The sequence below is a fragment of the Vicugna pacos genome, chromosome 19 (assembly GCF_048564905.1).
Source record: "Vicugna pacos chromosome 19, VicPac4, whole genome shotgun sequence".
Taxonomy (NCBI): Eukaryota; Metazoa; Chordata; class Mammalia; order Artiodactyla; family Camelidae; genus Vicugna; species Vicugna pacos.
The window spans coordinates 17,550,351-17,576,546 of record NC_133005.1 but is presented as its reverse complement, the minus strand read 5'-3'; the positions used below and the strand labels follow the sequence as shown (position 1 = coordinate 17,576,546).

The window sequence follows — 26,196 nt, the reverse complement described above, 5'->3', positions numbered from 1 at the left end:
TGCTGAAATGTACTAACACAGCAGCACACAGAGACATCTACTGGAAATCAGGTCCGACAGCCTGTAGATCAAAATCATGGCCCATAAAACCCGATGGAATTAGGTACCTTTATAATGATATTTAACATCCTGCAGAGCAGAATGAGAATTGCTTTTGGAAAAGGTCAGGGAATCAGGAGTATTGAAAGACTATGGATGTTTCCTCGCATCCACCGTGTCGACACGTGCGCGGGCTCTGCCGTCTGGTCTGGCTGGTGGAGGCTGCCTTGCCACGCTGGGATCATGTTACATTTCAAAGGCGTTGGCATCTATTACTTCATCTTCTCAGCATCCTCTGCCCCTTTCCAAGAACAGTAATTTTCCTCCTCGTTTTATAGATCCTGAGCAGTTGAGAGCCTGGTGAGTGGCTCAATGAACCCAGCCACTCCAGCCTTTCCCCTGGTACCTCATCAGGCTGATACCACCCTTGCTTCCCTCTTGGGCACAAAAGGGCTGCAGGCACCCCTCCCCAAGGAGCCTGCTTCCCTTGCCTTTCTTCCAGGACCCCCTCCCAAGTGGACACACTTCTGCCTGTCAGCCTTTTTTCTTGTACATTTTGAGATCTCTCTCTCTCTCTCTGTTCCTCCATTCCCTCACCTCCTTGTAAACACTTCTTGGCAGTGCACCTCTGTCAGTTAGACAGATTTCACCAAAGAATTCACATAGAGTCATGAATGAGTTCCACCCCCAAGTATCTGGCATTTGACTTCAAATCTGGAAATCAAACAGGAAGAACTGAGTCATTAACTCTGGAACATTCAAGAATACAGTGACAGGCAGGTGACCTGCTGTCCCCTCCATCTGTGCCCATGCAGGTGGCTTTGGGACGAGCCACCTGTGTGTGGGATATTCACGTCCACATGCGTCAGAATTGTGAACAGGGATTTACAGTGATAAAAGCAATTCTAAAGGATAGGAGGAGGAAGCGATGTGTCTGTAACTGATGACAGGAAGTAATGATGGCTTCTGTGACTGAGCCCCCTTGCTTGCTTTCTTTCCTCTCCCCCTCCCCAGCCCAAAGCAGCAGGCCAAGATGGCGGAGTATTGCCGACTGATCTTCGGGGATGCCCTTCTCATGGAACCACTGGAAAAGTACCCAGTAAGCAGCTTTGATGTTCATCCTAAAGGAACCCACACTTTCTGTGTGATTGGGTTAAGGGGAGACTTCCTTACATCCTTTCCATGTTTATGTTTGGCATAGGATCCATGTGATTGGCAATGAGCTCTCTGACCAGGGGATGCCAGCAGGGTGCCCGTCAAAGAGGGGAGATGTGTGTCTGTCCTTTTGCTCTACCCACAGTCTTCTCCCTCCCTCACTGCCCTACCTGAGCCGGTCACGGCCACAGAATTCCTGCCATCACAATCGGCCCACAGAGGGGTTCCCAGGGGATAGGCTCAGATCACCTCCCAGGGAACCGCATCACGCCCCCTTCGAAAGAAATGGGTCAGCAAAATGGGACACTGCAGGTGGCGCGATGACATTCCGCCCTGTCCCTGCTGGCCACCCCTCGCTCCCTCGCACGTGCCCAGCAGAACCTGGGCCTCCGACTGCCGGGGTAACATCCCTGCCTTGGGAAGGAAAGTAGCAGAAATATCCTAAAGTAGCCTCTTCCCTCTTCAGCCCTTTTCCACAGTCTTCACACATTCGTACCTGATTTCACACCAGCTCCCGCTGGTTGCAAGTGAAGAATAGAGGACCAGCCCACAGGGGTTCATAGACTTTCTAAAAATAACCCGCCTTGGGATTTGCACACAGACTCTCTGATACAGCATCTAATAACTCTCTCGTGGGAAATTGATTTTCCCATTAGATGCACAAGCTGGACACGCTAGAAAGAAGCCTTGCAAATAGCTTGCATCTCAGGGTGGTAAGGAAATCTGAAGCTACCCCGTCCACTTCTGCTGATGCCAAGACGGTATGCAGCTTAACCGCTTCGTGCCGGGATGCGGATTTTGCTGTTTTTAAACTGCATCTGAAAAGTTGGTTCTACAGGCTTGCCTGGAAGCTCCTGCCTGTCTTCCCCATCCATCTTCCTGGCAGATGCCGCACCTTAACTGGCTTTCCTCCTTTGAAAAATCCAGGTCAAGGCTTTCTTATCTGTCTTATAGCAAGATGGTTGGATTTATAGGGTCCATCAGAAAACTCATGAAACTTCGAGTGAGCACACCAAATCTCCCAATGCATGTTTATAGTTTTAAGCGTGTAGATTTCTCATAGAAAAGTAAAGAAGACAATAATGAAAATATACCTCTCATGTGAATAAAGGAAGCCCTGTGGACCCGCCCCCAGGCAGGACACTCTTAGAGCAGCTGAATGAGCTGTTTGGAAGGCAGTAAGGAATGATCTAGAAGCTCCGCATCGCTAGCGCTGTGCTGGGGGGTTGGGGAGGAAATCTAAGAGGAAGGGTCGGTATTTTTAAAGAATGTGCTTTTCTTCCCATTAGCTGGAATCTGGAGTTCCTCTTCCAAGCCCTATGGATTTAATGTACAAAATCTTGGTGAAAAATAAGAAGAAATCACACAAGTCATCGGAAGGAAGTGGCAAAAAGAAGCTCTCGGAACAAGCCTCCAACACGTGCAGCGACTCCTCCAGCGTGTTCGAGCCCTCGTCCCCGGGAGCCGGTGAGCGGCGGGCGGCTCTCCTGCTGCTGTTTTGTGTGGGTTTAGGAGTCGTTGCTCTGAATTGAGCTTGGAAGGACGTGTCACATTTCTCCTTGGGCACAGTTAGTTTCCATCTGGGTTGGTTTTCTGGTTCTGCGACACACTCGGTGGCTTAAAACTACACAAATTGTCCCCCCTGGTTCCTGCAGGATGGGAGGGCCCAGGTGGCCTCACTGCGCTGAACTCCGGGTCAACCGGGCTGCTCCCCTCTCTGGAGGCTCTCGGGAGCCCTATTCCTTGCTTGTCCCCCTTTTAGAGGCTGCCCACATCCACGGGCTTATGCTCCCCTTCCTTCGGCTTCAGAGCCAGCAGGGTCCCATCTCGCGCCTTCTGTTGTCGTATCTCCCGCAGACCACAGCTGGGGAAAAAAATGTTCCTCTGCTTTTGATAACTCGTATCATTACGTTGGACCCATATGAATAACCCAGGGGTCTCCCGCGTCTCCACGTCCTTCACTTAATCTCATATACAAAGTCCCTCTTGCCCTGTGGTCACAGGACACAGGAACAGTCATGGAGCGTGGACATTTTGGGGAGGCCAGGATTCTGGCTGCCACGTAAGCCAAATAGTCTTTGGAGTGACCACATCATTTTAAGCTTCTCAAGGGCAACAATTTCTTGACAGTATCTGTAGGTCTGGATGGTGACCAGATGCCTTCTCACTGATGATCTGCTAAAAGGTTCTGAGCCATTCAATTTACCCATATTCTACAGGGCTCTTTAAAAAAGCAAAATGGTAACATTACATGAATGATCTGTGAAAGCTACTAGGCGATGCTTAATATTATTCGTTTTCTTTTAGATTAAATTGAAATTGATTTTTGTGATTGATGAAAAAAGAATTCAAAGTGGGCCCCCATTTCCTCTGAAATATTCGACATTCAGTTCAGGTTCTTTTCCAACCACAGTCAGAATCTTGGCCATTTGAAAAGCGCATTGCAAAGATCTCCTGGTTGGAGGTTGAACAAGAAGAGGAAACTTTAAGCTCGAATCTAGGGAGTTCTTCAAGAAAAAAGTTTAGCTCACACTGGAACAATCAAACTTTGGAAAAATTGCTTGGCAGTATTTACAGAAACTATGCTGAACCTCTGGGCCCCAGAGAATTCCATTTTTAGGTATATACTCAACAGAAATGCATACAGACGTTCACCAAGAGACACGGACAAGAACTTCTTAAAGCAGCAGTGTTCAGAGCAGCCCATTAACAGATAAATAAGTCATGATATATTCACGCCACGCATTCATAGGCAGCAATAATGATCCACAGCTGCCCACAACAATATGGATGGATCTCAGGAACATAATGTGGAGTAAAAGAGGCCAAATACAAAAGGAGGTATCCACTGTCTGATTCCATTTATGTCAAGGACAGAAACAGGCAGGACTGACCTGGACCATTAGAGCTCCGGAGATGGTTACCCTTGGGGAAGAAGTGACTAGAAAGGGACCACGGAGGTTTTAGACACTGGTTCGGTTTTGTTTCTTGCTCTGGGCACTGTTTACGAAGCTCTGTTTAGTCTGTTTACGTGCAGTACACGTGTGACATGTGTACTTCTTTGTGCCTTTCACATGTCAGTCAAAAGATTTTAAAATCATTTGAAGAAAATTAAAATATAAACTCTAGGGCAATCAGGGAAAAAAAATGGTTGGCCAAAACTTTGATTTATCTTTTCTTCTTCTTTTTCCTTTTGTTTGCTTTTATTGTTTAGGTTAAAATATTTATCAACAGACATTATTTAATTCTTTGAAAGGTGTTTTTTTTTTTTTGGTTGTATTTGAATGCGTGTTTCAGACATTATTACACAATTCTGATTCTTTTTCCAAAAAATAACTTTTGCTCTCAGTAAGAATGTTCTTTTTGAAGTTTTGGAACGAATGTCACCAACAGGCCACCTCTTTCCCAGCAAGACTCTGCCCCGTGGATGCTAGCGAGTAAGCCGTGTCTTCCGCTGCACGTGGGAGCTTCTTGTTCTGCCATCTACCTTCCCTGCTTCTCTCCCTCGTATTAACTGGATGCATAACACAAATAATCATTTTTATAGACAGTGAACATTATTGCTTAATTCAGAGAAAGAGCAGCAATCTGTTAGTGATTCGGTAGATTTCCTAAGCTAGCCCCGTCGTCTGTTGCACAATCTTTATTTGTTTGGATGGAAATTTTTGGACATTTTAATATGTAGGTAGGCCCCTGAGTTAGGAGGTAATTTACCATTTGGTTTGTTGATGTGTCCAGTACTGAGAATTCAAGTAACTTGAAAAAACATGAAATGTTTCTGACTTTAAAGCTCGGCTAATTATTATGGCCCCTGTTGGCCAGATCCTCCCCCAAATCGAGCCCCTTTGCCCCTGCACCGGTCTTAAAGGACTAGGATAAAGTAATTTTTTTTTTTTTATTGTTCAGTAAGATTCCTCCAAGGTACCTCCGAAAACTTATGAGGGAGGAATCAGGTCCCCACTCACAGAATAAAGGAAGACAAATTCTTCCTTTCCCACGTAACCCAGCGAATGCCTTGATTATTTGAAATGACTGGTGTTTTGCTGTGTTCTGCGAAGCACTGTTCTGCCAAATAACTTCTTAAGTGACTCAATAAAAAGAATCCCCTCTCTAATTAAAACATAAAAAATAGTTAACTAAAACTTGAGGCAACAAATTTGACTATAAAAAAAAAATCTGTGTCAACCTCTTAAAAGAATGTGGCTCCAATAGAATAAGATGTGTTTTCTGTTCAAAGTGGAATAGATTCGCCTGATTAACACAATATCAGCCTCATAAAGGTTGTGTATGGCTTTCGTTCATAAACAAGCCGTAAATAATAAGTCACGTTGGTCCCAGACATCTTTTCCCTCTAAAGATTATTTCATGAATACTTGGCTCACTTGCTATCATTCAGTAATCGATTGAACTTTGTCAGCCAAATGAAAGCATTCATAAGCTCCTTGGAGACAGTGCTGTGAGCAGTGTCCTTTATGGAGATGGAGCAGGGCCTCGAAGAACTTGCAGGAGGCAGGGAGGGGCGGGCCTTGCCCATGTTAGTTGCCTTACTGTTGAGCCAATATTGCCATCTACTGGGATGATTGTGCTATTGCACCGAGTGGACCTTGAAAGACAATTTAGCATCTTGATTTCTTTACTTTTGACTTGAAAATCTTTTTACATGACTGATATTACTCGATCTGACCGAAGCCCAGAGCTGGAAAGAGTGTAATGCCTCATACTAGCATGAATATTTAAGCGAGTGGAATCATTCATCTAATCTTTGGAGAGAAAAATAATCTATCGAAATGACTATACATTGGTTAAATGTGAAGCCGCGTTACATCTGACTGAAGTAGATTTCCAAGCGTTATCATTTTAACGGCTCACCCATTTTATCCTGCCCTTTTAAACAGAATGTCACTGTTCTGTAAGATGTGTACGTTGTTTAGAGGAGGATGCCTCCGTTCAGTAAGCCTGCAGGCAAGTCACAGGATGCAGCTGGTACCTTACGTGTTTGTGGAGTCAGGTGTGCTTCCATAGCCCCCGTTCCTGTCCCAGCTCTTGTCCTCCACCCTGACTTCTATGAGGTCTTCCCTGGCCTTTGGAAAGTATCCACAAAGTCACTGAGCACTGGCCACGCATCCAATGGAAGGGTCGGGTCTGAAAATCTGAAAAAAAGAGGGAAAGATGGGAAAGTGATAGTTTATCAGTTATAGGGTCATGGAGACCCTGAAAGAGAATGTGTACAGCTACGTGCGGCGAAGATAGCCAAGTGTATATGATGCCATATGTTTTTCTAAACACACAGATAAAAAGAAGACAAACATCTTTTATAGAGTTTGGAAATTTCAAATGGTATTCACAAATCACATTTTGGGGGGAAAAGTCCATATTCAAAATGTCAGTGTAATTCTCCATAATTCATAAAATTTAAATATCCAAAAGAGTAATTTCAAAACAATGAAAGGACAACTGGCCAGGAAATTTTTCGTCATGCACGTTACCTGTGCTTCAAACCTGTAAATGCTTGCTTACGTCATGATCTGTTCTTACAATTTGACAGGAGAAGCAGACACGGAGAGTGATGACGACGATGACGATGATGACTGTAAAAAGTCTTCGATGGATGAGGTGGGTTTCCGAGGCGTGACTTCTGGTCACAGTGGCATTTCTCTTAATTTGCCAGTCCCGGCGGCTCCCTCTGGATGTAGTCCCCGGTCATCTTCTGCCATCTAGTGGTGACAAGAGTTTGAAAACGGAGCTGCCAACTTTAGCCCTAAAGGAACCAACACTGCACTGAGCAATTCTCTGTAACAGTGTGTTTGAGGCTGCAGCCCATCAAAGGTGGTATCTTGAGGGTGAATTCACAATTTGTGACCTCTGACTGCCTGATTCCATTTTTGAGGCAATTAAATGGGTTGTCACATGGTCCCACGTCTGGAGAAGACATGAGGCTTGGAGAAATGTTCAGAAATATGACATTCATTAATTCCATTGTTGTAATTTTGGAACCACTGGAGATACCTACCGCATAAGCTCAAGCTTCCCAAATAACTCCATCAGCTCAGAAACCTTAATTGCACAGAATCTAGAACCAAGCAGGGATGGGGCAGTTTGAATTTTCAAACTTTGTTTTAGCAGGAGTCCTGTTCCCAAAGTTTATACTGAATCTGCTTTCATAGATATTGGAAATCTTCAGTATTTGTATTTTTATAATTTAGTTAATAAGATAAATAACAAATAATAAGCTGTTCTTATATGATGTTCTTCCTCTTATAACTATTTCCTTTAATGTTGTCTAAGTTTTTGATGATGTTCCCTCACTAAATTTCAACTTAATATCCAGAAGAAAACTGTTACAATGTATTTTTTTCTGAGAATTATTTCAACCGTGCAAACTTTTTATCACTGATTCTTGGTAATTTAAGAACCGTCTTACTTACTGGATGGGCATTTGTAAATGAATATTTCCCAGTGTTTAACCTAAATATTGCTACAGACAGTTTCAAAACAAACCTTGTCTCCATGTATTCTCTCTTCTAAAAATGGAAGAAAATATTAGGTCAGCGTACAGAGAGGTCTACCCATGCCAATGGTGCAATACGGAGTTTCTTCTCTGTTAAAAAGTTCACCGAAGTGGTATGTTCGTTGCTAATAATAGCTAAATTAATACGAGGTTTTACTATGTTTAGGCAGCATTCTGAGTTCTTTCACATACAATGACTCATTTAATAATCACGAAAACTGTCTATGCTGTTGGGACTGATTTCATTCTGATTCTACAGATGAGTAAACTGAGGCACAGCGCAGTTAAGTAACTTGCCCCTAAAACTTCCCTCCTCCCGCTGTTCACTGCATAACGCGAGGTGGTGCTTTTCCATTTCTCCCAGAATCAATGTTCTGTTGGGGAGCATCGTTTTCAGAAGAGGAGAGACCATTTTCTGCTCTCAGGGGTCATTTGATCATTGCCCTGGGACATAATCCTCGCTGATATAATGCTGACTCTGGGAACTTTGTTTTTATTCCTGCTTCCAGGGGACCGCTGGGAGCGAAGCCATGGCCACGGAAGAGATGTCTAATCTGGTGAACTATATTCAGCCCGTCAAGTTTGAATCATTTGAAATTTCAAAAAGTAAGTTTTCCCTAGTGAATAAAACCCCAATATAGCATATAATGAATGTATTTTAAACACAAGGTAATTAGACCCAAAAATATTACCCTTACTAGAACTAGTCTATGAAGTCTTGAATTTATGCATGAATTTACTATCTGGTTTTTATTTATATAAATAAATATATCTTAAAAAAGGAGAAAATATTCCATGATGCTTTCCCAAAATTCTCAATAGAGCTTGCAAGCCATACATGGTTATCTGAAAGATGTTACACTAGGATACAGTTAATTAAGGGGTTTTACATTGTTTTTCGTTTGTGACCACATAAAACATTGCATCAATTATATAAGTGACAGTGTAATAAACTCTCTAGCCTTCCCTAGACAGGAGGCAGCCGGAGACTTGATCAGCCCTGATAACTGGAAATAGAACCAAATCAACCAATTCACCCAGATTCTGTTTGTCCAGCCTACATTTTATATGTTTGAGGGAGTATTTCATTAACTTCCCATCGCTTGGTGTTTTTCCCTTTATCCAACCACACATCCACACTGGATGCAAATCTATATACATATGATCTTTCCTCCAGCTAGAGAAAAGAGCCCTTTTATGATAATACCCTTTGTATTTGCATGAAATGTAAGATGCTCTCAAGTTAAGAGAATCCTTGGGACATTTAGCTACTTTTATAAGCATATGCTCTTAAAAGATGAATTTTGGCTTAAACACAGCAGCCTCTTATCTAAAAGGAGAGTTTTATAGATACGTCATTGTCTAAGCCTTTATATAACACATCTACGTAGAATTGTGTAATTTTGCCCAAAGAGCCTTAACTTAATAACATGGCATCTAGATCCCTACCACGAAGAATTTAACTTCCAATAAGGGTTAAACGTAAAGATGTCAACAATTTAACGTTATGATCACTGATGCTTCTTGCTACAAGCTGTTCAGTTGGAAGCCTCATGAGGTAGTGATTTTTATATTACCATTACTTTCTTTGGCTATAAAATGAGTTTTCCCACTTCACAAGGCAAAAGCTCCCAGACAAGCACCCAGGCTGAGAAGGACCCAGTAACAACAGGACCAGCCTTTACAAACAAGTCTTTTTCTCCGTGTGCTTTGTATCATTTTATCCCTTTTTTCCCAAAAGAACACTGCACGTATTCTACAAAGAACCTATTCAACTGACTTAATTTTCCTTAACAGTCATGCGTAAAGTAGTCATTTGAAAGTACACTTTTGATGGACCCAAGTCAGAGAAGTAGGGGTTCCCTGTAGGGTTGACTAAATTGAGAGGGTGAAGAGGTGCATACAGAAGGAATCTGGGAGCAACGAGGAAGAAAAATGAGGCTTTAATTACGGTAAGTGGGCATCAAAAAAGAGGGAAAGGTGCCCCCAGGTGGCTCGGTTTACATCACCGAGCGCTGCCTCACTGCTCTGGATGACAGGTCTCGGGCCACACGTAGCAGTGTGATCGCCAGCTGGGAAGAGGACCGAGAAGCTGTTTGACTCTTCCTCTTTCTAAACTAAGATAACTTTGTTTCTCTCACTTTAATTGGAAGCTTGGTTTTCATTTGCGAAATGTTGCTCTGTGTCCAAGAATTTTGAGCCTTCCAGCACATTCACCCCCACGGCCCCTGCTTTCCAAATGGAAAATGAGGCCACCAGACTGGAAAATGCTTCAGGATATTTCTGCTTTAAAATAACAAAATTCTGATGTCACTCACATTAGCTGTTTCAGACCCAAACGGTCTGCACCAACTTGCGGTGATGATGGTGGGGGTGTAAGAAGACAGTCAGCCTCTAGCGGGAATGTGCACGTGGGCTGCCTGGATCATCTTCACAATGGCCTCAGGAAGCCCATGGGAATGGATTTAGAGCCAAAGGTTCCCATAGGACCCCTGCTCTTTTGACCAGATGGCTTTCATGGACACACTATCTACATCTAACTTTCATTTCCCCACCCTAGTTCCACCACAAGCACTACCTGACCGAGGTAGCAAATATTAGAAAAGACAACTAAGACTCAACTTTTGTTACAGGGAAATAGTTCACCAGGAAAAAAATAGAATTTAAAAGTTATTTTAAGTTATTGGAGGATTCTTTGCCCCCAACATCATGACACATTTGCCGATTTCTCCTATGTTATCATTTATAATATTAATGTTTTTCCTCTCCTTTTTTTGTTGTCCTTAACTCAGAAAGGAATAGAAGTTTTGAAATGTCTTCCTTCGTGGAAACTAAAGGACTTGAACAACTCACCAAGTCTCCGGTGGAATTTGTAGAGTATCCTTGATTTGACGGATGTCTGCAGAATCAACACAAGTGAAGTCATCTGTTACTGGTTTAATTTTTTGTCCCTAGTAAAAAGAAAGGTGCATGAAATGGCTTATGTTCTGCCACTTGGAGGTGACAGTTTCAGGTTTCATATGCAGTGATGGGTGGTAGTCTGCGATGAGAACTCTTAGGGGGGTTTTGTGGGGGGGTAAGGGGAGGAGGTAATTAGGTTTATTTATTTATGTATTTTTAATGGAGGTACCGGGGATTGAACCAAGGATCTCATGCGTGCTAGGCATGCACTCTACCACTGAGCTATACCCTCCCCGCTGAGTAGGATAGTCTGGCACGTGGGAAAGAGGACCAGCCTTGGAGTAAAGGAAGCCCAGAGTTCAAGGTCACCTTCACACCCTCAGGGACTTCATCCTTTGGCAATTTGCTCAATCCTTCTGACTTTTGCTCGCCTGTAAAACAGAAATGACATCTCACATCCTTATATGTAATAGATATCCAACCAAAAATTATTTGGGATGAGGAGAATATAAATATATATTGCTCATAGTGACTTTGCCAATACTCCTGACAACAAAAAAAATTTACTTTTATCCCTAAATCAAAATAAAATGACACAGGTCTTTAAAGTTTTTTCATAAAATTAATATTAAATGTCCCAAGCAGCCCAAATTTCATAAAGCAAGTTCTACAATAAGAAAGTCACCTTTAAAACTCATGAAGAGTAGGAGGGGAAACAAATGGAAACTCCACAAATGAAGTGACACTGTGAAAAACCATGATCATTAATATTCATTCAGTGCTAACTACATGCTAACCTTTTGTTACACGTTTTATCATCATTTAATCCTCCCAATAGCCCTGTAATATAGGAATTGTTTCATCTCTTTTATAGATGAGGAAACTATGGCACAGGAACATGAAATAACTTGCCCTGTGTCATACAGCTAGCAAGTTGCAGAATTAGGGTTCAAACTCTATTTGGACTAACCCCCCTGTCAAGCTCAGAACCTTAGCTAATCTCTACCAAGCTTGGTCATGGAAATAGTCAGTTGTGTTTTTTTTTTTAATTTTCTTTTTTATTGAAGTGTATTTGATTTATAGTGTTAGTTTCAGGTATACAGCAAAGCAATTCAGTTACATATACATACACACTTTTTTCAGATTCTTTTCCATTGTAGCTTATTACAAGACATTAAACATAGTTTCCTGTGCTATACAGTGGGTTCTTGTTGTTTATCTGTTTTATATACAGTAGTGTGTATCTGTTAATCGCAAACTCTTAATTTATCCCTCCCCACCCCTTTCCCCTTTGGGAACCATAGTTTGCCTTCTACGCCCGTGAGTTAATTTTTGGATTATAAATAAGATTTGCATCTATTTTTTAGATTCCACATAAGACACAGCATCATTTGATAACTAAAAGGTTCTTGGGATGGAAAACTGATGACAGTAGGAACCAAAATACAAGACAAGGGCAAACCTTCTGTGCTATATTTGCCTTGTTATCAATCATTCACAGTCTTGGTGAATAGCCTCCCAGAGAAGGTTAAGAAAATGAGCAGAGAGCATTTCAAAAATAGCCATACAGTTCATAGAATCTACTTCTGCCAAACACAACATTGTCCTCTCACACTATCTGACAGCCAACTTCCACAAGGGTCCTTAATTGCTGGGCTGGTCCTTAATAATATTCACAAAATCACGTCAACTCAACCATTTTTGCTACCTCATTAGTTTTTCCACAAACCTCTGCAAAGGTGATGCTTACATTTATCTCCTATAAGCACATGGATTTTATTTGTTCAGAAAGCTTTTTACATATTTCACCTACTATCCCAATGAGATCATCCATCTTTAATTCATTTCCCCAGCAGAGAAAGGGAAGAGGTGGCTTCTCAGCTAGTATTATCGGCTAACTATTGTTGTAATTGTATTCACTACTTAACATGATGGTCCAGATATAACAAAATGCAGCTAAGCAGGATATATCCAAAAGGAACCCGCGTGGATTCATCCAACTACATGCCTCAGCTCTTCTGGAACGCAGGCTGCCAAATGGTTGCACTTAATTTCCAAACCGTGGGTGAGTAGCACGTTAATGCTCGTTTCCGTTCTGTTTTAAAGCCACATTTCCAGGTGTCTGAAAACCATTCCCAAGGAGAAAAAAATTGCCAGACTTGACTGAAAAAACAAAAGCAAATTTTCATGAGATATTGCTGCAAAAAAAGCGAATTTTGAAAACTGAGAAATTGTTTTCAATAGTTTACACATAGTCTTTATTTCTACTTGTTCCACCATACTTTCAAATAAAACTATGTATGCTTCTTAAAGCAATATATACTTATTTTAGAAAATGTAAAAAATGTTTTGAAAGTATAAAGAAAAGAATAGAACTGCCAGGAATGCTACCACTCAGGGATTCAACGTTAACTTTTGGCTTTGTAATCTGCAAGGTTTTTTGCTATGTATATACATGGTTTTGGACTTAATATCTTGTTTAAATATAAATATATATTTAAATGTCATACAGAAACATGAATTTTAATAGCTGATTGTTAAGCACATCTCATAATTCACTAAAATCCATTTCCTATCACTGAACATTAGGACTTTTTTTTCTACTATAAATAATACTCTGGAAACAGTCTTGAATATAAATTGGCAAGTTTATCTCCTAATGTTCTTTTGGAAAAGTTCCTAAAATAGAATTATTCTGTTAAAAGATGTGAAAGGTTTAAGAATCTTTGCGCCTAAGGCCAAACTGTCCATCAGAAATGTTGCAGGAGATTTCTCCTCCATCCACAATATATAATATGAATTGTTCCCTCTCACTTGAAATCTTGGTTAAGTATTATCATTAACTAATAATAATATTTCAGAGAAAATATATCACCGTTCTTTTAAATTTTATTTCTTTGATTATTGTTGAGGTTGAACAGTTTAAGTCTGTGTATTGATGTTCACATTTCTGCTTTTACGAATTGCCTGGTCAGGACAATTGTCAATTTTCTCACTCATTTATAACGTCACGTTTTATATAAAGGTCACGTTGTCTTATTTTGTGAAACAATTGAGATTAGGCTGACTAATGTTTTATTTTATGTGTCTTGGTCTGCTTTCCTGATTACGGGCTCCTCACCTGAGGATCAGACCCATATTTACACCTATTTTTTTCAGAGTTTCTTTTCTATATGAAATTTAACACTTTCATCGATACAAATTTCATTTTCATACATAATCTCGGTAAGAGAACAATCTCTTTTTACACTGAACTGAAGTTATAACTTAGGAGATGTAGCCTTGTGGGTTGTTAATTTGGGTCTATTTTTTCAATTTATGTTTTTCCCCATTAATAAGGCTTTTGGCCTTCCTGGAGCTGATAACTCACTGTTATTACCGTAATGGTTCATAATACGATTTAACACCTGGACGCGGAAGTTTTCTTTCACGGCTACTCGCGTTCTGTTCTTCTCTTGCTGTTGTCAGTGGGATCCTCGCTCCAAGTGAATTTAGCTTAGTTGTTCCCCTGCACTGAAAAGAAAGTAAGATTTTGATTAAAATCCCATTAAATGTATAAGTTCATCTGAAGAAAACCGACACTTTCAAATTTTTAGTTCTTTGATCACAGAAAGAACATTTTCCTCTTAACTTTAAAAATTATTGTATTAAGTTTCTCAACAAAATCACTCATTTTCATTAGAGGTCTAGTTTCTTTAGATGAAGTCCTTTTTTTTTTCTGAACATTAGATTTTTCACAGATTGTTTCTGGATATTTATATTTGTATATTTATTTTATAAATAAATGTATCTTTTATAAATGATAATCTTCCTAAATTCATAATCGCCTCTTTTGCCAGAAGAGTCTATTGGGTTTTTCAGATACACAATTACAATAGTTTAATCACATTTATATTGTTTCCCCTTCTTAGTGCCTTGGGCTGACTGTTCTAAAATAATATTAAATAGGGCACTTCCTCCTTATCCTGACACTAGTGGGGATGTCATATTGTGACACCCTGAGTGGAGACAGATAGTCTTTTACACACTAAAGGAATCTACACTTGCCCTAAATGACAGCAGTGTTTTAGGAATTTATGTTGACTATTATTAAATGTGTCTTTGACATCTTTTCGCATAATCACATGTTCATTTCTTCTTTTATGAATCAATGCAATAAACTGTGTTAGTACCTCTCCTAATAATGGACGTATCCTTTTAACCTGGGATAAATTCTACTTGCTTATGTATTATTGTTTAGAACATGTGACTGGTTAATGTAATTTTTTAGGCTTTTGGAGTTAATTGTTTTCAAGCATGGTAAGTCCATCACTTTCTTTTTTGGTTCTTTGTCCCATTTTGGTATCATAGCTTACTAAAATGGAGACAAGATTTCACTTTTTTTTTCCCTGCTCTGAAAATGATTTGTTACATGGAACTTTGAAATAATTCCATCATCACCTCTTTATCATCCAACTAAATAGAGCTGAGTTGTGACTCAGATAGTCTGGAGCAAACTGACAGCTTCCCAGATTCCTTATGACTTTAAAATGGTTTTTTGGTTGCTTCACTCACAGTTGCAATTGATGTAGACATTTATTTCATACACTGACTGAGTCTGAGCAAAATGTTGACCAGCGATCTTTGTCCATTAGTAACAAATTGATGTGTAATTAGGTATTGGTGGTAAGTAATTAAAGAAATGGAAAAAGGAAATCTTTTTTCCTATAAATTAAAAAAAGAAGAATGGGAGCATCCAGTGTTGTGAGGTGTGAGGAAGTCCATCCTCAAAAACATGGGTTGGGGTTTTAGAGTAGCTTCAAACTTCTGAAGGACATTTTAGTAAGAATTACCAAAAAGCTTTCCCAATGTGCATTTTTTTTTTAACCTAGAAATTTTACTGCTCAGAACATCGTTAGTTTTGGCTTCAAAGATTTCACCACAATGATGTTCATTCAAACATTATGTGTAATGATGAAATACTGGAAGAGACATAAATGTGCCCACAGAGGGGCTTGTACGATACATGCATTCAGACATAATGATTCAAAAGAATTTCATACAGCTGTTTGAATGAACACAAACAGATATTTAATGAAGTGGGCATACTGCATGTTCAAAATATATTTGAACTAGAGTAACAGAATATATACCCCCCTGTTGACAGTGATTTACCTCTGGATTTGGAGATGACAGCTCAATTTTTTTTTCTTGTCTTTGTTTCCTAAGTTTTTACAATGACTAAATATTTCTTTTTAAAGGGGGAACAAAAGTGGGCTGTAATACAATCTTACCTTCTTGCTCCAAATATAATTACAGTCGCAATAAGGTTTGTGTTTTTGGTGTTCAGACCTGGCAATGCAAATCAACATGGGCATGTATGAATACAACGGCAAGAGCGGCTACAGACTGAAGCCGGAGTTCATGAGGCGGCCTGACAAGCATTTTGATCCTTTCACCGAAGGCATCGTGGATGGGATAGTGGCCAACACCTTGTCTGTGAAGGTACATACACCCCTGCTGGGTACCCTCAAAGTGTACCCAGCAGAAGTCTTCAACGTCACCTATTCTGCGTAAACTAGTTCTGTCATTAGAAATTTAGCTCCTAGTAAAGTCTTCCCTTCCTTCATATATTTTTTTTTCCTTTAAGGATTCAATTGGAAGTTTTCAAAAGTTACACGAATGATAGAGGGACTGAGCCGTCCCGACCCTCTTTAATAGGATAAAAATCAGACCCAAAATCAATAAAACAAGTTGATGACATTCACCACGGACAGTCCTTTTCTTTTGGTGCAAAGATTCCACAGTAAAATTGGCCACAAAAAAGAGTAACTCATATTGGAGAAATCTTCTGGGCTTCGTTTGCCCCCATTAGTTTAAAAAAAATAGCCACACTGAGCAAAATTAGAGAAAAAAGTATCCTCTCAAAACATGGTTAAATATTGAATAAAAGCTCTCAAGTTACTATAGCATGGCTTATGACACTCAGAGTATTCAGGGATTTAAAGCACATAATAATGATATTAAATACAAGAATTGCTTTATGAAATATACATCTGACCCTAAAAAATTAATTCCAAATGGTTTCTGCAAGCTTTGAAATTGATGTTACGGGAGACACAATTTTTTCTAGCTGTGAGAAAATATTTTTAATCCTATGATAACACTATGAATGGGAAATCATTCTTATAAGGAGATTTTTACATGAATTCTATAAGCCTTTGGTTGATGTAACCAAGGTCCATTTACTTTTTTAAAGTTTCATTTCTTTTCTGTTTAACTGTGTAACTGCAGTACTAAGAATTTTTTTATTGTGCATAATTGCAACTTTCTGATTGACCTTAAATCAAAGGCATGTGGAAAACTACGTTAAGAAAATGCTCTGTAACAATTTCACTAATTTATATCTACCCTGAGCTTGTTATGCCCATTTGAACTTTAAAATTTATGTCACTTGATGCCAAAGATTAAAATTGAAGTGAAGTGTCTCACAAAGATATCATGTGAAATTATCTCACACCATTTATCTGAAGAGTGGAGTTGGCAGAATCAGAGCTCCAAGGTTATATTTAGTTTAGGAAGTTGTTTTCAGCAAAGGATGTTAAACTCCTGTCAAGTTTGATTAAGATAAACCCTTAAGCATGACACACTGATAAAACGTTATTTTTAGAGTCCTTGTCAATTGTAGTTACAGTTGAGTCAAACTAATAATGTTTTGACAAAGTAATACTGTTTCGTCTTTGTTTTATATATTTGCTTGCTTATTTATTTTTTCTTGAAAATTCTACCATGACAGTGTAAGCAATTATAAACGCTGGCATAGAGACAAGATTGTGAGCAATGACAGAGAGAAAGTGAGGGGAAATAATGGGTCCCAGGCAGGTGTAAGCTGCTGCCTGAGTCCAGAATGGAGGCGCTGTCCTGGAAATGTCAGTGTCCTCTAAAGGACAGGATGTGCTGCAGTAGGGACGCTGCGGCCGGGTCCTGCCCTCCACATTGCAGCGAGAGCCAAGATGCAGCTCGCCCAGTACCACCTTTGCTTTGGTCCCCTGTCATAAGCTTTATACTAGAATGGACTGTGAGCTCCAGTGATGTTCCACCATTCTGTTTACCGATGAGAACACTGAGGCTGAGTGTCTCTGATTCAGTTAAGGACTAATCAAAATCCTAAGCACACATCTTTGATGCATCTGAATTCTCAGCATGACTCCCATACCTTGAAAGTTTCAAATACGTTATAAAATGCCTGCTAAGTTGTTCTCCTGTAGAACCGCCGATTAAACAAAGAGATTGTTGCTTGAGGATCTGATGCCCTCAGGCAGAGAGAACACTCAGGAGAAGTGAGCTGTCCCAGGGTAAATCCAGACAGCCTCTCCATCATGGCTTTCTCTCTAACTTGTTTAGAAGCTCTGATCACATCAGCCTATTGCTGCCTTTGGCCTCCCTCAGCCTCTGCTGGCCATTCTCAGGCCACTGCTGTGTCTTATTTCTGGCCCAGCCATAATCTTGGCAGTTCTGTCTCTTTCACAGACCTGAGCTCAGGGCTCTGTTGGCCAGCACACAGCTTTGTCCACCAGACAACCCGGATCCCCAGGTCCACTCCGTCCGTTCTTGCTTTCCGCACTCCCCACTCTGGTGTTAAAGCAGGACATCTTGTTTGTCTCCATTAATCTTTACAACCCCTGAGGATCCCTCAGATTCTGAAAATTGGCTTAGAAAGAGAGGCAGACATGGGAGACATGTTATGCATATGTAATTAAAAAATCTCATTGAACTCCATGATATTCTTTAATTTGTAGGGGAGAGGAGGGAAGTAATTAAGTTCATGTATTTATTTTTAGAGGAGGTACTGAGGATTGAACCCAGGACCTTGTGTATGCTAAGCATACTCTCTACCACTGAGCTGTACCCTCCACCCACCCCTACCCATATTCTTTAATTTTATAGCTAGGCAAAAGATACCCACAATTGTGTGGAAGGATGGCTGATCAGGTGAGGACAGGAACGATGACAAATTGGGCTTAATGGTTTAAAATCAGTATTTCTTTTTGGTGTTTTTTAAATCAGCATTGTGCCTTTTTATTTAAAATGTAACAACTTTGAGAATTGGAATAGCATGGTGTTATAACCACTCTTTCAAGTTGAATTTTATGAACAAGAGGATATTTTTTAAAGTGCTAGACTTTCCACTATGTTAAATTTTAAATTTGTGCTCTTCTTTTTATAATTCAAATTGGTGAACAGAAAATTTTATTTATAGATTTATTCATCCATTCCTTTTTTCAAAAAAAAAATAGAAACCAGACTCCTGATGTGATTTCTTCTCCGTAATTATGTCAATACAGGGTCCAATATTTGTTTTAAAATTTGTCCAGGTTTAATGACATATTGTGAACATACAACACTGAGTAAGTTTAAGATGTACCTCGTGATGATGTGATGTACTCTTTTAAATATGTATTGAGATATATACTTGTATATATTGTGCAATGATTACCACATAGGGTTAGTTACTACTTTCAGCATCTCACAGAATTACCATTATTTTCTGGTTTTGGTGCCACAAACATTTATGATCTACTCTTTTAGCAACTTTCAAGCATATTATATACTATTCTTAAATTTGTACTCCTAAATGACCTTTTAATTTCATTCACAATCATGCTGAAATGAGAGTTTATTTCTCTTATCACATATTTAAGGATTAGCGAATCCTTTATATTCAGTTGGCTCTAAGGATCAATCTTTAACATTAATAGCTGTAGCTCTCAAACACAAAAGGCATAATCTCATGAAACTTTCCATACTTGTTCATTTATTTCCTCCTATACAACGCTGTCTTATTAATTGACGCCTAACCTCAACATTTTTAGTATTCCTCTACTAAGTCTTTAACGAAAAAAAAATCGTATTTGTACTCTTGTTTCTATTTTATCTTTTTTTACCATTTTTTATTGATTTATAATCATTTTACAATGTTGTGTCAAATTCCACTGTAGAGCACAATTTTTCAGTTATACATGAACATACGTATATTCATTGTCACATTTTTTTCTCTGTGAGCTACCATAAGATCTTGTGTATATTTCCCTGGGCTTTACAGTATAATCTTGTTTATCTATTCTACATTTTGAAATCCCAGTCTATCCCTTCCCACCCCCCACCCCCTTGGCAGCCACAAGTTTGTATTCTATGTCTGTTTCTGTTTTGTATTTATGTTTTGTTTGTTTGCTTGTTTGTTTGTTTTTAATTTTAGATTCCACATATGAGTGATCTCATATGGTATTTTTCTTGATTACGGTTCAACATTCAGAATCAGCGTTTGTACCTCCCTAAATATTCTCTTACACCACTGTTATTCATTTATCAAGAGTTCCTATTTTTTTTATTACTTTCTAGATTATTTCAGGTCAATTTCTTTCTGATAAGAAAGTCGGGACTTATGTGGAAGTGGATATGTTTGGTTTGCCTGTGGACACAAGGAGGAAGGCATTTAAGACCAAGACATCACAAGGAAATGCCGTAAATCCTGTCTGGGAGGAAGAACCCATTGTTTTCAAAAAGGTTGGTCTCATGACCTTAACATGAGATGTAACTGCATAGTCTAGGTGTTTTACACTGGGGGTAAAAAATGAAATGAGGAATTATCTGTTGCTTCATTTTGTAATTTACACATTTATAATGCAATAGCATTTTCAAAGCTATCTTTAAAACTATGGAAGATTTCTGTGAATCATTTGTTTGGATTTTTCACAATTGGATTGTACATCAGGTAATTCTGGGATACCTCATTTGGAAGACCAGAATAACATGTAAATCTGACTCATATCCTCTCATAATAAAATGATAAATGATATGTTTTCACTGTAATTCAAGTAAAGCAGAGTGGGAAATAGAGAATAACATCATAGCCAAAGAAAAGGAAGTTCTTACTTCCTTAAAAACAACAACGTGAATTAAACGCCCTAGAATCTCTAACCAGTGGCGGTGGTCTTTACATCCTGCCCAGATTCTGTCTGATAGAGTTAAATCCTTTTACATACAACTGGGCTTTCCCTCTGCCTTCACCAGAAAGCAAATCTTTTTCACACATGCTTCACACACAATGGAAGATGCAGGTCCAGTAGAATAATTGTCTAGTAGGGCAAAACTTTCTTACCATACTGTTTGTTTTTATCTGGCTAAAATATCTATTCAAGGCAGTCTTCTACAAATAGAGCATCTATGTTAAAGGTCTCTGTACTCCAGCTTTTTTTTTTTCATATGTTAACTGGACTTTAATAATACTGTCTACTTCACAGAGTTGCTGTAAATATTCCCTAATACACCAAAAACACTTAGAAAATGTCTGACACATTGAAAATAGTCAATTGACTCAAAGTTAGTTTGTTTGTGTTACCAAAGAAACAAATATTTAATGATACAACTGGTCTTGTGTCTTTGACATGGGATATAACTGCATAGTCCACGTTGAGGGGAAAAAATGAGCAATTACTTGTTGTTAATTTGGGAAATGATAGCTTCATTAAAAAAAATCTTATTTTTATTCAAAGCTATCTTTGAAAGCTACTTATTTAATTTTTGCTTTGCCTCGAAAGTATGAAAAGAAATATGCTTTGAAAATATAGTAGTAAATGCTCAATGAGTAATAAAACCACCAAGTCTTTGTATTTAAACATAGAACTGTTGTCATGTCCACACTGGGAATGTTCATGTCAGAAGAACATGGTCTAGTTGTTGAGCAAATTTCTCATTAGGACAAGGTGATAAAACATAGAAGAAGCCATATCTCTGGTCATCTTTCTCCTTCTGAAAATCTAAGTTATAGAGCAGCCACTTAATTTTCTATCAGTTAGCAAAGTAGAAGCTTCTACTCAGATTTGGAAAAGTGGAGCCTGTTTGAATAATGCCTTTCTGATTCTTTCTCCGAGTTGCTCGTTCTGGTAACCCCGTGTCTCCTTAACGTCCTTCAGGTAGTTCTTCCTTCCCTGGCCTGTTTGAGGATAGCAGTTTATGAAGAAGGAGGTAAATTTATTGGTCACCGGATCTTGCCAGTACAAGCAATTCGACCAGGTATGGATAGCATGGTGAGAAGCTTTTAAGCAATGTTGTAAAGAAAACCACTGCCTTACACAATCATTAAAGAACGATTTAGGAAGCTATTTGCTGCTTTGGTGTTTTGTTACATAAAAAGATTATAAGATGATTTATTTAAACCTGGTAGTTCTGTGCTTTTATGACATGTGATGGTGTATCAGTCAGCTCTTCCCAGACAAGTGTGTGTAACAAGCTATCTGAAAACTCAAAGCCTTGTAACAAGTGTTTTGTCTTCAGATTTGTGGGGTGGCAGGGTTTGGTGAGGCTCAGGCATATGGCTGTGCTTTAGGCTGTGGGCCAGGCTTAGGTCTTTCCATATGTGCTTATTCGGGGGCCCCAGCTGAAGGGACAGTGACACTTACAGACATCACTAGAGCCCAGTGGGATGCATAAGGACACCCCTGTTTCTGCAAGTGTATTTTAAGTTTCTGCACCATATCACTGACATCCTCTTGTCCAAAGCAGAGCATGTGGCTAAGCAAGAAGTCAAGAAATCATGTACAGGGGACAAATTTGGACCAATATTTCAATCCATGACATATGGTTTCAAATTCTCTCTTATGGGAAAAAAACATAGTTAGAAAAGGAAAAAAAATCAGAATCAACATTGCTTTCTTGTCTGAGGAGGAAAATACCTTACCTCTTAATGTTAATCTCATGTTAATCTGATTAACATAAGAAAGAAGTGAACTTTTGCCATCCAAGTCACCTAAAATGAAGACTTCCATGGAATAGATGTTCCTGTGTTATCACTAACATTGTGAAGAAAATACGAGACACAGTATTATGTCACCCTCCAGGCTATCACTACATCTGCCTGAGAAATGAGAGGAACCAGCCTCTGACGCTCCCAGCTGTCTTTGTCTACATAGAGGTGAAGGACTATGTCCCGGATACATATGCAGGTAAGCAACCTATTTCGAAAGGATATTTCCATCTGGGTTCATGCATATTTTTGTGACTTAGTGGAAAGAAAACTGGACCAAACAAAGTCCTCATTATTACCCCTGTTTTTCTATGCATGTTCAGAGGTAAATCGATCAAATCTTTGTGACTAAATTTTAGTTTAAGTCCCAGTAAAGCATTAAGCATATTTATCCATTGGTAGTATTATTCTCATGAGCCCGTACTTTCTAGCCAATGCTACCTGATTACACACAGTCCGTCTAGCTCAGTACAATGGACTGGCCTTCAGCCAGTTTTGGAGCCCTGATCTTTTCCACGAGTGACACCCTAAGTTTAGAGGAATTAACTTATGATGATGTCAACCAGAAATTATACATTTAAATGCTGATAGTACCAAGTGTCCGGAGTGCAAGACACTGGGGAGTGGTAGTGACTATGGCAATCCTGGAGCACACGCCCCCTCCAAAGATGGCAGCCATAACTCGCTCGAGCTGTGTCATGTGCAAATGAGACCCCTATTGCCAAATCATTGGGTTCTTTCAACAGTCTGGAAAGCAGCCTTTTTGTGTGAAATGTCTCCATCGTGAAACACCATTTGGGCCAAATAGGACAGGTGTGCAGTCCATTCCTGGAATGGATGAAACCCTCAAAGAGAAACCTAAAATTTTGGAGTATTGAGGCATCCTGAATTGGAGTTTGTCCAGTTTGCCTCCTGGAGCTGAGCTCCTTTGAGTTCTCTCTTCCTGAGGTTTCAGCAAAGGATACTGACCCTTGTCCATTTCCAAAATATTGGATGGATGAGTAGTTGTTATATGGGTAGACAAAAGGGTGGAAGATGGATGGTGAATCAGTAAACAGATGGCTGGGTAGAAAGATGATGAACAAATGCATGGATGAATGGGTGACTGGATGGATGAATGTGTGGATGGCTGGATGGATGATGGATAATCAGTATTTCCAGGACCTTTGGTCTAAAATGCCTCTTCCTTATTTAGACGTGATTGAAGCTTTGTCAAATCCAATCCGATATGTGAATCTGATGGAACAGAGAGCTAAGCAACTGGCTGCTTTGACGCTGGAAGATGAAGAAGAAGTAAAGAAAGAGGTGAGTGGGTGTTCCAATTTTGTGCATGGCATTAAGCATGATTTCCACATCTTGTTGCTGGCTTTGCCTACATGGCATTAACCCTCAGGAGAGGAAATGAGCACATGGGAAAACCACTTTGATGGAGTTTAGCATCATCTCACAAAACATCTAGGTGATTGCCTGAATCTTTCATATTTCATTCTCTTCCCACATTCTGTGGCCACCACCAGCATCGTATTTTGTGACCCCATTAAACAGTACACATCTTGCTGTTTCAGGGGAAAGTTTCTAGATTATTTCATATAGATTACATATGAATAAGGCAGTTAGAAAAGAAGACGATCATCAAGTCATTTGGTATTTGTCTTTAAAGTGCAGGATTTTCAAAGTGCGTTTGTGATTTCTTATGATACATACATAAGGTACTTAACACAATACCTGGTGTGTAGTGTGGGCCATAAAGTGTTTACTGTTATTTCTGTGTATTTATGTGTTATCATACATATTCCCTAAATAGCTGATGTATTATTCTTAACTAGATGTCAATGAAAAGAATAATTAAGGAATATCTAGAAATATTAGAAATGAAGTTTAAAAATATGAACCCTCTATGTAGACTGAAATATAATTTCATGATCATTGGAGAGGACAGCAGTGTTACAAATAGTGATAGAAAGTAGCTGTTTTGTATTTCGTTTGAATATTCAGAGGATAAATTCAGAGAAAAAGATGAGAAAAATGGAGAATGATCAGGACAGGAAAAAAACCATGAGAACTGTTTGGGTAACTATAATAGCAAGTCTATTAAAGTTGGCATTATTTATCAAATAATCTCTTTCTTATTCTAAAAGAATAAAGAAACCTCGGCTTATCATAGAAAATTTTTAAGAATAAAAATGAGAAAAGAAAATCCAAAATATATCACCTATAAACCAAATACCCAAGCCACTCCGAGATAACACTGTAAACATGGGGTGTATATATAGCTAGCCTGTTTATACACAATTAGTATTTTTTCATAAAATGGGATAATGTTCACAATTTGTGTTTAAACCTTTCATTTTCACCTAATGCAAACATTTTTCATGTCATAAAGTATTCTCCTACGACATGGCTTTTAATCACTTCATAGAGCTACAATAATTTATTTTTCCAATCTGATTATTGGGTATTTTATTTTATTTTTATTTATTTTTGTTTTTGTTTTTATGTACTGCTGTATTTATTTATTTATTTAGATTTAGGGTATTTTAAGTGCTTCACGATTTTAAACAGATCTTCAGTCAGCATCATGCAAATATATTTTTGAGCACATCTGTGATTATTTTCTTGTGTAGAATTACAGAAAGTTTTGATCTGAGATGTTGAGTTAATTTAACAAGAGAGAAAATGAAATGACATGAAAGAAAAAAAATTTAACATATGAGTAAAATTTTTCAGGCCCTTATTTACACTGCAGGCATTGTGTCCGATAGAACCAAGAGACATATCTTCTGTGATGAAACTGAAAATTAGACCGGAGATTCTCATAAATATTGCTTTTTGTTGTATGCACGGAATGGGCTTATCGGGAAGTTTTAGGCTGCCAGAGAGTTATGCCTAATGGCAGACACGAATATACATTCAAAGTTACTTGTGTCTTTCACATTTACGCTTAGCATCTGCAGAGGGGAAAAAAGAGACAGTGAAAAACATTTAGGTTTCCTAGTTGAATTTTGAGAGGATAGTCTGAGCACGCACTGCTTGGCTTGTACAGAGCCTGAGGACAGAGGTGTCTTTCCACGCTCTGAGCAGACACCGGTGGTACCCTGCCCAGATCTCCTTTTCAGGGCTGCTGCGTCCACTGCTCACAGCTGCAGACTTCTCTGAGGACTGGCCTGGGCTGATAGGAACTACCTTGTTTGGAGACGTCTGGCAGGTTATTCTTGCGAGGAGGTGACCCGTGCGCAGCAACTGTAAGATACAGGAGAGTAACAGCCAAGGTCGCTTGCTTCTGAGCAGGCAACTTCTGTGTTGCGTTTCAAGTTCCCACGTCCCTGATGGGATCAGGCTGGGGCCAGACTCCAGCTGAAACCCTGTTTCAGCTTAGCCCGTTTCCTTGTCTTCCCCTGCCTTCCTCATTTCCCTCCTGTTCTCTCCTGAGAGCGATCTTACAATCAGATGCTCAAGAACCCCAGGTCCAGTTCTGCTCGCAGGGAAGCCCACAGTGCTACGTAGCTGCTCTATTAGCATTAAATTCAAAAATAAATGCCCTTTCTGAATTTTTTACGTGGGGACTAGAATTTAACTGTTAGACAATAGTAACACCTTTAATTCCACTGTTTCTTCAGAGATAATAGTACTTTTATTTCCCCAATGGCCTTTGAAAAGAATAAGACCGGTGAATTCGATGAACTTCTTGTCGTGCTCCCATAAACACCAATATGAAATTAAAAGCTCTCCTTAGAAATCATTGGATTTCTAAACTCTGAAACTCTTTGCTCTTCTGCTCCCTGTAGCTTACCAATATATTTAATAAAATATG

At 39.2% G+C, this 26,196-nt stretch overlaps 1 protein-coding gene across 2 annotated transcripts in view; it reads left to right on the top strand.

Moving 5' to 3' along the window:
- The window catches only part of PLCB1 (phospholipase C beta 1), a 638,677-nt gene that overhangs the window by 493,427 nt on the left and 119,054 nt on the right, over positions 1-26,196 (top strand). For both annotated transcript variants that reach the window (XM_072943830.1, XM_072943831.1), the window contains exons 13-23: positions 1,054-1,138; positions 2,484-2,661; positions 6,740-6,807; positions 8,212-8,308; positions 10,495-10,579; positions 12,544-12,668; positions 15,933-16,087; positions 19,982-20,146; positions 21,556-21,655; positions 22,480-22,584; positions 23,581-23,690. In XM_072943830.1, the coding sequence (XP_072799931.1) occupies positions 1,054-1,138; positions 2,484-2,661; positions 6,740-6,807; positions 8,212-8,308; positions 10,495-10,579; positions 12,544-12,668; positions 15,933-16,087; positions 19,982-20,146; positions 21,556-21,655; positions 22,480-22,584; positions 23,581-23,690 (1,273 nt within the window). The remainder of the gene's footprint in view (positions 1-1,053; positions 1,139-2,483; positions 2,662-6,739; positions 6,808-8,211; positions 8,309-10,494; positions 10,580-12,543; positions 12,669-15,932; positions 16,088-19,981; positions 20,147-21,555; positions 21,656-22,479; positions 22,585-23,580; positions 23,691-26,196) is intronic.